Consider the following 12,239-nt stretch of genomic DNA (forward strand, 5'->3'; position numbering starts at 1 on the left):
AAGTCGTTGGAGCGCTTTCCGAGATACACGAAATGTATATATACGAACTGCTCGATATGCTGTAAAGATATAGCAGCATCTTGAAAGCATTTGTAATTGAAATATGAAAAACCCTCAATTGATGAAATTGAAAAAATAGAAATAAATTTCGAGTATGATTTAGAATGTTAGACTGTCCTTGTCTAAAAAATCTATTCTTACGAGTATATAAAAATGGCATGAGAATGGCAAAACACTGAGAATGTACATATTCATTGTATGAATCAAGAAAAAGTTAAGTTAAAATAAAATGACCAATAATGATAAATTAAGAAGGGAAAAACAGGTTTATCCTGCAAGATGAATTAATGCATTAAATCCATTATCGATATATAAGTGTGTGTATATAGAATGAATTTTCTTTTAATGAAAAATAGTCCCACATTTATTTTCGAATATAATTATTGAAGAAAAAAGTGTTATTACAATAGTTTCAACATTTAAAAAACTTTTATGTATGTCCAAGCAATGGAACAAAAAGAAGAAAAAAATCATCTCTGCAAGTTTGAAGGCAAAGGTAAATAAATTCCTTTACATCTAAGTCACTATCTGACAACATAAACTATGTGTGTTAAAAATATTCAAGAATTAAAATTTGAAAATCAATCCTCAGCCCCTGACTTCTAATATATTGCAGTCAATGAAAATTTGAAATAAAAAAGTTGTTCGACTTAATGAGATGCTCATTTTGCTGATTGGATTTATTTTTCCATCCTCAATATTAAGAAAGTTATAGCGAAATGAAAATTTTAAAACCCCACTATTTCCACCCCTTTTGAGCTAGATGGAGCATTTATGAATTCGTCAGTGATTTTTACATTTCTAAAACATATTCCAAGCCAATTAGAATTCAAACAAAATTACTCTAATTATCTTGTTCATAATATAACAGGGGCAAAGCGTTAAACGTATATTATATATAAACTTTTGAACGAAGGGTGGTTTTAGACTCTAGGAATCATGATCGGTGAAGAATTGAAGAAATTTTCCAAACATCTTGTTATAAGAATCATTGCAATAGGTGTCTTCCTATAAGAATCTATCTATAAAAACGTTATAATAGCCGAGTAAAAATTCGGTGGCCAAATATGTCGCCTGTTTAGTTTCTTTTGACCTCGCATTCCACCGCATAATCGTGAAGAGGAGGGAGATATTACTTACGAACTGTAATTGACTGAGGAGCTGGAATTCCGATGGCTCAGAGGAAGAATCGAACCTTTCTCTCTACCCCTCCCCCTCCCCTTCCACTTTTTTTTTTTTTATTCATCATTCCATTATATTGATAATTCTTTTTCTTGTTCGCATAAGAACAAAAGTGCAGTGTCTTAACCGTTGCTGTACAATCGTGCATCTGATAAGAACAAACGATCTTCTGATAGCAGAACTTTCACGTCTCACATTCGGAATCTTCGAAACATGATGAACAATAGCTAATTTAATGATTCCAAGTTAACTTCTTTGTTGTTTAACGTACCATTAGACCCTGAGGTTTCCAGTGGCCTTTATTATTTTATTGTTTTTATTTTACTCTCTTCCATTGAATCAACAAGCTACTGTTTAACAAAATGGGTCTTGACTAAAATTCCATGGGAAGAAAGAAAGGTGGAGCATTTTTTTTTTTTTTTTTTTTTAAGATCTACTGATTAAAAAAAAAGCGAACCATTTAAAATAATGAGTCTTTTTTTTATAATCATTTTTAAAATTCCACTGATTTTACGAGGTATTTATATAATTACCGATGAAGATATTTAGTTATATTTAATAAATTGTACAATTTATTAAATATTTTTGTGACTAAGTTTTACCAGCGCACAATCCCAGTGCATTGATCAAAATATGCTATTTCTGATAAAAGAATAATTCTCAAGAATCTTAGATATTTTTTTTTATACAAAAGAATCCCCCCCCCTCACCAAAACAACATCGATTGTAAAATAACACTTGCTATTATACAAAATCATTTGTTCTTATCGTGTTAATTTATTTTTGTTCATGGAGCGAAAAAAAGGATTGTTCGTCTGAATGTTCTATATCTACGTCCGAAAGAACGAATTTTTCGTTATATAAGGTATATATAGCAATATAAGGTGTAAAATATCGTCTGCCTTTATCGTAACAATATAATTAAAATATTTGGTGTCTATATAATAAAACTTTCTTTTTTGCCTCGCTGCATTAAGAAGATCTATAGATAAAAAAATCATTTAATATAATGAATTTTTTTTATAATCATTTTTAAATTCCACTGATTTTGCGAGACGTTCTATAATTACTATTGAAATAATTACTATTGAATTGAATTTTAAAATTAAACTGTAAAACTTATCAACTATTTGTTTTAAGTGGACATAGTTTTACCAACGCATAATCTAATGCATTGATCAAAATGCATTATTTCTGACGGTGTGAAAGTAATAATTCGCAATAATCTCTCATAGTTTTGTGCAGAAGAATAGTTTTTTTCCATCAAAATAACATTGACTGCATAATAATATTTACTATATGCAAAATCAATTTCTTTTATCGTATTAATTTGCTTTGTATATATATATATAGATAGATAGATATACAATATAAAAGATGATTCGTCTGAATATTCAATAATTACGTTCTAAAGAAGGAACTTTTCGCAAACATATACATGAACTCTAAAATATCGTTTGCCCTTATCTTAATAACATAAATAAAATATTCGGTGTTATATAACCAAACTTCTCATTTTTTTCGCTGTAAGCGAATTCTCCAGTCGAAGAAGATTGACTATTCATTTAATATGTAAATAGCTACCTGCTTCAAATTACACTAAACGTTAGATATATCAACTGATAAGAGCTTTTACCTGATGAATAACAAATGAGTAATATTTATTATTATAACATATAAAATTAATGAATATTTAACCATCTTAACGTGATTCATGAATATTTAATGACCTTTCTCAGAAATAATATTGTTAAGTTTGATGTATTGCCACTATACTCACGCTAAAGAATAAATGCCGACTGTTAATTTTAAAATATTGTTTGGATTTTTCTAATCATAAGATTTAAAGACTCCCTTTCTTCAGGTAATCTGTCATTGATTTAATTACACTATAAATATAGTTTCACTTACTTATGTGATTTTTAATTATTACTAAAAAAATAGCATGATCAAGATTTCATAACTCAAAATTAATTTATACAACTGTTAATCATATCAGTTTAGGGAATGTGTTCGAATTGACCTTTGCTAGCTGATAAAAATGGCCATTAGCCAATGGTTCTAAATATATACCAATCAGTTTATGCACATTTTTAATGGATATTCTACGCAGTTAATCTTGGGCTATAAAATTTCATTTTATGTGTCACCATGCATGCATACAAAATTCAAGGGAAGGAGATTCGGCGGAATTCAATCTTTCCTTTATCCTAACGGTGGGTTTACACTCAGCCAGTTATACGCTGAAAGAGCAGGCAATAGCAAGTTTTTGACAAATACTTGCTACTATATAGTTTCTGCGCATGCGTGGTTTTACTGAATAGATTGAACTGGTTAAATATAAATTCTACTTAATTTCTGCAACCCAGAATTCTATCAAGATAGGCCTTAAAGATGCAGAGTCAGCAAAGAGGGATATAACTGTTGAGAGTATCATTCTTTCGTTCTTAGATATGCATGGTAGAACGCTTTCTTGTCAGCAGCGTTCATACGAGGCCAACTATTGCACGCATTAGAAGGCCACGCCTAATTCAGAAAGATCACGTGACCACAATGGGACAATGAACACATAGTTACTTCGGAGAACGCAGTAGTTGGCTTCGTGTGAGAGCTGCTTAAATTCAAATGAGCATCACCTCAGATATTTTTCAAAGAACGATCAAATTAATTCAAAAGACTATGAAAATAACACATTATAGTTAAAACTTGGTAATTTCTTATGGTATTCCAGTATCAAGCAAATATTTGAGTAGCTGCGATTATGGAGAGTGATTGAGCTATTATTTATGTAAAAGATCATTTCTATGTAAAAAATAAAAACTTATAATTACTTATTACTTAAAAATGTAAACGACAAAATTTTGCAATTATATTTATTAATTTGTGTTATAAAATTATGATATGTCAGGGTTCTTCAAATTATGGCATATTGCACCTTTTATAGTAAAGTAATGTTTAAGTTATAAATAAGTTAAATTTTTATACAAAACTTATAAATGAATGCAAAATACATCTCTTTTATTATTTGATTATATTAAGATTCATTATCAAATACTTTATTATTCAGATTATATATCCCCCCCCCATTTTTGGCGCCTATGGGTGGTAGTTACATACTAATTATGGCTCCATGACTAAATATCGGTGTAGTAATAAACTTTTCTAAAAATATAGCTTCACAAATCGTAGCGCAGTAAAAATAAAAATCTATAAGACATGATTACAACCCTGTACATAACTTAAGCTAGAAGTTCATAAAAATGAAGCTCGACACAACGAATTTAATTCTAATGATACAAGCGTATTCATTACATTAAATCCAAGAATAATAAATCAATTATTGTTAGTATGCATTTTTATCCATTATTTATTATAACTTACAGTATATTTATATTTTGTTATGATATAAAAGGTTTGTTTATGTATATGTTACCGTTAAAGTATGAAATCCGTTATTTTATAGAATACCTAGTTATTCCATGAAATAACTGATCGTGTCCGTTAAAGTGTAAAACTCTCTTGTATTTCATGGTTTAATAGTTATTTCATAGAATAATGATCTGCAGCCCGTTAAAGTGTATCTATATCATATATCTCGCACGACAAATACATTTACCTTCCACCCCTACTGCATTTATGTTTTTGTTTGTTTTAGAAATAAAAATTGCTTTTGTTTTAGAAATAATGTTCTTTGTAATTCCAAGTGTCATTTTAGTAATCCTCGTTGCAACAAATGATTTTATGGTACGTTTCCATAAATACCATTTATACACTGCATAAATTAGATAAATTGCTTCTTTTTCATTTTAACTGTCTAACATTAGTTTAATTTCATTTTAGATAAATTGTTTATTTTACACTTTAACTGTCTCTCATTATCTGACCGTGGTTCAAAATTACGAGGTCCGTCCCAAAATAGCCCTAGTGTTGCTTCAAAAGGGACGTTAATATAACCAAAACCAAAACAAACCAAAACTGTCTCTCATTAGTTAATTTATAGAATACCTAGTTATTTCATAGAATAACTAGTTAAAGTGTCAAATTAATAACATATTACACACTTTAACGGATACGATCAGTTATTTCATGGAATAACTAGGTATTCTATGAAATAACTGCATTATATACTTTAACGGTAACATATATAACTGAATGAAATAAATTAAAAACGTTTTATTCCTTTATCATTAACGCTCTATTTTTGAATGCATTGATTTTTAACTGCTGTTATAATAGTATAAGCATTTTTTATTCTTATATATGTTATACAAAATTTTTAGACCTTTTGAAATATGCTATTATTTACTTATGTTATAAAAATAAGCAAAGTATTAATGCTTATATTTTGTCAATATACATTTTTTGAGAACATCTTGCTTTAATTCACGTGATCTAGATTACGCATTTTCCATTCATTCAAGGAAAAAATTAATGTCTGTATACATGAGGAAGCAGCCATGTATTTAACATTAGCAGGCATTTAACATTATTATTACCATTTTAATTGGCCCAAAATCGACAAAAAGAATGAAAGAAAAAGAATGTAAATCCAAAATAAAAGCGGGTATTCCCACACCAGAAAAAAAAAGAACGAAAAACTGCCGAACTAATATATAAATAGCTTGCGTAAGGGGGAAACGCATAGACAAGGTAATTATATAGCAGACCATCTGAAGTTCGACTTTTTTTCCCCCTGTCCATTTTTTAACAGAGGTTAGACGTTGCAGCAGGCTTCCTCTTCGCAAAACACCTGCTGTTAATACACCTTGGAAAACATTCCCCGCATTGCAGAGGGACACCTGATGAGTGTACTTTTCCATCGGTAGAAGTAACCTAATTTGAAGAATAGTTTTGCTGTTCTTGGTATGGTGAAAGGAACAAAAAGGAATGACACGAATAAAGAAAAATATATTTATTTCTGTTATTTAGAGTGCCATTGTGGGATCTTGGTAATAAAAATAGTAATTTATTTTTGTGGAAGTATACAACATATATTTTCACAAAATATATTTCTCGGAGTTATTTAACAACAACATACAAATATTTTCTGATTTTTTTTCCCTACCTACAGAATAATTCATAGCATTTTTCATTTCTTTCATGTATTATATTGAATTTTGCCTCTTACTGGTAACTTTCCAAATTTCAAATAATCAACTAAAAAAACCAACTGCATTACTAATATCAATTTGATTTTCAAAGGATCACATTTTACTTCTTAATTCAAATAATATATTATTTTTAGAGAATACTAAATATAATTATTTATTTTATGATACAAATAATGATATAAAGATAATACATGAAATAATTTACTTTCACACTAAACATAATAGTTTCAAATATTAATGCAAATTTTTTTATAGAAATTACAAAAATTCATCGACAAATTGGATGCTTATTTCATTTATATATCAAAAATTTCTTTATATATGCGATATGACTAAGCTGACAATTTTCAGTTCACATTCAGATTAAAGTTTTGTTAATTTAATTATACAGTACACTCCCGATTATCCGCGGAATTGGGTGGCGCGGCCGCCGCGGATAACCAAAATCGCGGATAATCCGAAAAAAGCTAAAAACGGGTATAGCAAAAAAGAAAACAGTCATTCCAACTTTGAAAAATCGTTTTATGTACAATAAAAAGTAAAATAAACTGCAGGAAATGTTTAACTAACGCTTAATATTTTAGTATATCACTCAAAACTGACCTAAAATGCATTTTCTTAATGAAAACAGAAAAGTGCTTTGTATTTATGAGAGGCGTCCAGGATACACAGAAAAATTAATACATATGTACTGTTTTAATACTGTAATGTATAATGTAATTACAAAAGCATAACTGTAAAACTGCACCTTTTTGAAAAAATCAGTTAAAAAAAAAAAAAAAACTTTGTTCGGCCGGCGCGGATAATCCGCCCGCGGATAATCGGGAGTCTACTGTATTATAATAAGCAATAGGCCAATAATTTTCTGCATTTTGATTGAAATTCATACATTGTAAAAATTAAAAGAATTATAAGATGGATTATTTGAATTTCTGTAAAGCTAATGAAATTCTAGTTTCTTATTGTATAGTATTATTACTTTATTTATTTATTTTCTTTGCGTAACCTTTAATACTAAGATTGAAATCAAGAGTGGGCGCTTAAACTTCATCTGAGATCAATCAATTAAAAAGACAAGTTGGCGAATTTCATTAGAAATACACTAAATGTTCATTTTCACACATCGATAAATTTCAATAAAATCATAATTGCATCATTAATATCAGTATCAGTTTAAGTTCTTATGAATTGAAATCATTAATTTTTATTCCATATGAAGTTTTGCTTTCATAACTTCTTTTCGATTTTTGCTGCAATTTTTCATAAGAAATTCTTAGGATTCTGATAATAATTCTTACTACATTATCATTAAAAAAATTCTTCAGAATTCTAAATAAGATAGCGATAAAATTATGATTTATTAAAATTTATTGATAAATAAAAAATAATATAATAAGTAATAATAATAAGATTAATAAGTACCTAGTTTTAGAGAATTTGTACTTTTATTAAAATAATTTGCTAAAAGAAACGCTCAAAAAATAGTTAACTGTTGCATAGTGATTGTTAAATATCATAGTTTCATTAAATAAAATCTGATTGAAGAAGGCAGAAATATGGCTACAAAAATAATATTTTTAAACACAACAAGTAACTTATAATAAAAATAATATAACTGTTAATCTGTAAATAATTGGCACAAAAATCTTCAAACATCATGCTTAAAAAACTAAATGTGCTAAGTCAAAAAGATGAAAAAGATTTTTAAAAAACTGTAGACATACATATACTCAGGTGTCAAAGAAATAATAAAGCATGACTTCTTTGATTATGGGTTTTGACTCCGAATAAAGACACAAACTAAAAAATACGTATGCTTTTGTCTTTTTTAATAAGCAATCAATAATTATTAAATTATTTGAATTTGAACCATTTTCTTAAATAAAATAAAGTGAATATAGATAATAAAATTTTAATTTTCTATCATACTAAACAATGTTCTACTGGCTTATTTCATTATATGCCATTTTACGCAAGAATTTACGTTTAAAATCAACAACAAGCACGAAGAAATACAATTGTTTAAAAAACTTTGGAATATGTATTTAAACTATTAAAATATAAAAACCTAATACACTTCAAATTTGATAGTACGAAAAAGGTTTTACTTAAATTGTAATTAGCAAAACAGTTCTAAGAAAAAATAGCTATTGCAAAAGTGCATGAAGTACTTTTTTTCCCCCTACATATACATATCAAAACAAATGACGATTAATGGTCAATAGGTAATGGTTCATTATAGATGCCTTTCACTCTCAAATTATTCGGGTCAAATGGCGATTTCGCATGATATTTTGCTGGATATTTAGTACCCATGCTCTCGAGGTAATAAGTGCCGGACTTTAGGAACTCCTGAGTGACCACTTCACCATCCGGATGAGTAACATATCCATATCCAATGCTTTTGCCAATGGCGAATCCGAACTCGGCCCGTCGGAGGAATCCCACAACACGGTCATCACGCCATATAACTTCTAATCCCCACAGCGGAACGTGCCTGAAATGAGATGTTATAAAAATGCTCAAAAAATGAATAATTCATTCAAATAACTGAAACAAAATTACTATAGTCGTGGGATATGCTTCTACATTTAAACAAACAAGCAGTGGCGTAGTGACTGAGGCGCAAGCAAGAAGGGATATAAATGCACCGGGTATTATAAAGACAAAATATTAGTGCGACCATTTCAATTTTTAATAGCAAAACATGACGATGACGAAGAAATCTACCCGACAATATTAATACTGACTAAACCATTGACGACGTCTATACCATCATAGACTGATTACTCCGCCCCACCCGAAGGCACACGGAAAAACTTGAATAACCAGACCAACAGCAACACTAGTGAAAACTGGTTGAGTCCTAATGACCATCACAGGCGACGGTACAACCTTTTCCTAAAGGTGGGTTCACACGAGGCTAACAGTTGCGCGCAATTGTTGTCTCTCTGCTGTTGTCCCTGCATTGACCCCATGTGAACAGTTGAGACAACGTCGATGGGACAATGGCTAATAGTTGTCCCGACGGGACAACCATTTGCCATTGTCCCGTTGCAATCACGTGATTTTCCTGAAGTAGGCGTGACCTCCATTTGCGCGCAAAGTTGGCTTCGTGTGAACCCACCTTAAGGAAGCACGTCCAGCCAAAGGGGCTACCTCCACCCTTTCGTATACCCACAAGGGTGGCGAGAACCAACCACCATGACGAAAATTTCTCATTCTCTGAACCCACCTTGACGTCAATGACGAGGTGCCCCACCCCCTTCGATTGACGACTTCTATAAGTGAAACTATGAGGATCACTTAAAAAGTGAGTTAAACCACTTAAGAAAACAAAATAGAATTGAAATTTTACAATTTCTTTACATGCAAAATGTATTTTTCGATTTAATTACCACAATTATTTAAACATTTGTCAAAACATGGTTGAATTGTTGTCCTTTTGTTCTACTTGACTCACTAGCCACTTTTTAAAAAGGATTTCTGATGAAAATCAAATGTTAAATATACATTTTACTTTTTTTTTAGAAAAATAATTTGCGTTTTATGTTTTGTGGTTTAATAACTACAAGATTATGGGCACAAGATTACTTGCTACTACAAGATTGGTTAGGTTTATTAGTGGTACCTTCTGGTGTTTAGTTTTATTGCTACACCTTTTTCGTATAAAAAAAGCTACTATTATTTGTACCTTTTAACCAATAAAAAAAAAAAAAAATCTAAAGCTTCCCATGCATTTGTTGCATTATGCAAATGAAATCTCAATTTACAAGAGGAATTGCTTTTATTGTATTTCCAATTTATAACGTTTCAAAAAGCAGCGGAAGTCCTGCTCCATCTTGTTTAACGCTAATACTCTCATTTTTCCTGACATTTCACCAACAAGTAATCACAATTATCGATAAAAGTAATAATTCATAAAATTTCATCTTTTACAATGATTTTTTAGACGACTGATCAAAAACAATCAACAAAACGCGACATCCGATTCACTTGTCGGTTATTCGGCCAAATGTAGTGCAAATTATAGATTGAGAGGACAAAAACTGAATCAAATGCCCGACATTTTGTAGACTTGCCTCTAACTAATCGTCAAAATAGGACAAAGTTCGCTTATTTCAACTACTTTCTATATAATAACTTTCAGATAGGATTTAAATCATCAGAATTTAATATCCAGCTCTCAACATCTCCCTTCGGAAATTGCGGTGATTTCTGTTGATGAAATTCTTAATTATTCATTAACGAGAGAGGAGGGGACTCAAGTGGTCACCAACAAGGTGGCAATTGCTCCCCCCCCCAATAACTTTGTCCCTTTCGTGAAATTTTGTTTGTCACATTAATATGATATCTAAATTCACACAATCGTTACGAAAAATTGGATGTAAAATAAAAAATGAAACCTACTCGTCAATAGTGAAACATGCCAATCTTTTTTTGAGTCCTTCCTTTTTTTGTTTTTCCAGAGCAGACCTGCCCAGGAAAGGTGTTTCTGACTTCAGTTTGCAGGTGAAACCTAAACCAGCTTCCAAAGGCGTGTCGTCCAATCGCAGATCGGCATGCCAATGCCGATAACCTATAAAATAGATTTAGAGAAAACTTGCAATCAAAAGAATTAAAAAAATATTTACAATATTCTTACAAATACCATAAATGTATAATTAGGAATGCTTACTTCGGAATACTTACTTTTGTGTAGAAATTAGAACACGAATATTAAACATCAATAGAAAGAAAAGCATATTTAAATTATTCATATTTTTGGATGGAAACTTTTAATAGGGTATATATTAATTATTAACTATTCTTTATTTTATGATGCTTCGTTTTAAACAAAGATAAAAGAACATACTACTGTCACTGCTTTCTTATAAATAGTAATGCCTTCTCCCCCTTCCTTTTTTTCAGCATTGTTTCATTAGCTATATAAGATGACTAGGGAAATTTCAAGTGGATTTAATTACTTACTCTTTTATGTACTTACATTATAAACAATTGCAAAATCTTCAGCGGTACTTTTTTAAATGGAAGTATTGATAATAGACTTTCTGGATAAGAATTTCAAGAAGAAGAACTGGGGAGAAGTTAATTAATACATGAATGCGTTTCATCATATGTTTTTCCAATTAATTCATTGGCTGAAGTGACCAGATGGCAGAGTTTAATGAGATTCATGATTTCAAAGTTGGATTTTTTTACGCAAAAGATCCACCTTCATGTGAAATTTAATTTATGTTAAACTAAACATTCTTCCATAGGTATGATCAGGATAATTGAACTGGACATGGCAGTTGAGGAGCCATCTTAATCTTCCGGAAACGATTCAAAATTATGATTGCTGCAATATATTCTAAATATGATTCCAATTTGGGACTGTGATCCAATTAATCAATACATATCATTCTTTCTTATGCCATCCCCCCCCCACTCGAATTCTGACTTGGGAAATGTGGTCAAATTAGCTATTGTATGTTTCAGGATCTCAAGACAAACATTTTTCGACGATTGTATTTCGCTAAAGGGAGATGCGCAGAAATATGAGGATTTATTGTGCCTCCTAATTCCGTGAATAATATTATTTCATCCTATTACTAAACGTAAACATTTTTTCCTTTCATTTTTCCCCTCAACCCTTTTTTGGGGAAAAAACGCACGCGCAAAGACGCGGTGTATTTCCGAATCCGAGAATGAACAGTATGCAGAAACCAGCGAAATACTAGCGTGTTGACTGCCAAGACAAATTGTCGGTTTCTAATGGCAGAAGTCAATTTGCTTGAATCGTATTAAATTTCCATTAGATCTTTTCCTAGTCGGTAATCAACGAGTTTAAGGGGGGGGGACCTAAAGTTAAAATTTTAAATTTATTACTTTAAAAAATAGATA

At 30.4% G+C, this 12,239-nt stretch overlaps 1 protein-coding gene across 5 annotated transcripts in view; it reads right to left on the bottom strand.

Annotated features, from left to right (window-relative positions):
- Nucleotides 1-7,785: 7,785 nt before the first annotated feature.
- Nucleotides 7,786-12,239, bottom strand: part of LOC129981674 (sarcosine dehydrogenase, mitochondrial-like) — a 70,559-nt gene continuing 66,105 nt past the window's right edge. For all 5 annotated transcript variants that reach the window (XM_056092610.1, XM_056092609.1, XM_056092613.1 and 2 more), the window contains exons 19-20: nt 10,764-10,932; nt 7,786-8,850 (exon numbers count right to left, since the gene is read on the bottom strand). In XM_056092610.1, coding sequence (XP_055948585.1) covers nt 8,565-8,850; nt 10,764-10,932 — 455 coding nt within the window. In that variant the 3' untranslated portion in view covers nt 7,786-8,564. The remainder of the gene's footprint in view (nt 8,851-10,763; nt 10,933-12,239) is intronic.

Source organism: Argiope bruennichi, chromosome 8 (assembly GCF_947563725.1).
Source record: "Argiope bruennichi chromosome 8, qqArgBrue1.1, whole genome shotgun sequence".
Taxonomy (NCBI): Eukaryota; Metazoa; Arthropoda; class Arachnida; order Araneae; family Araneidae; genus Argiope; species Argiope bruennichi.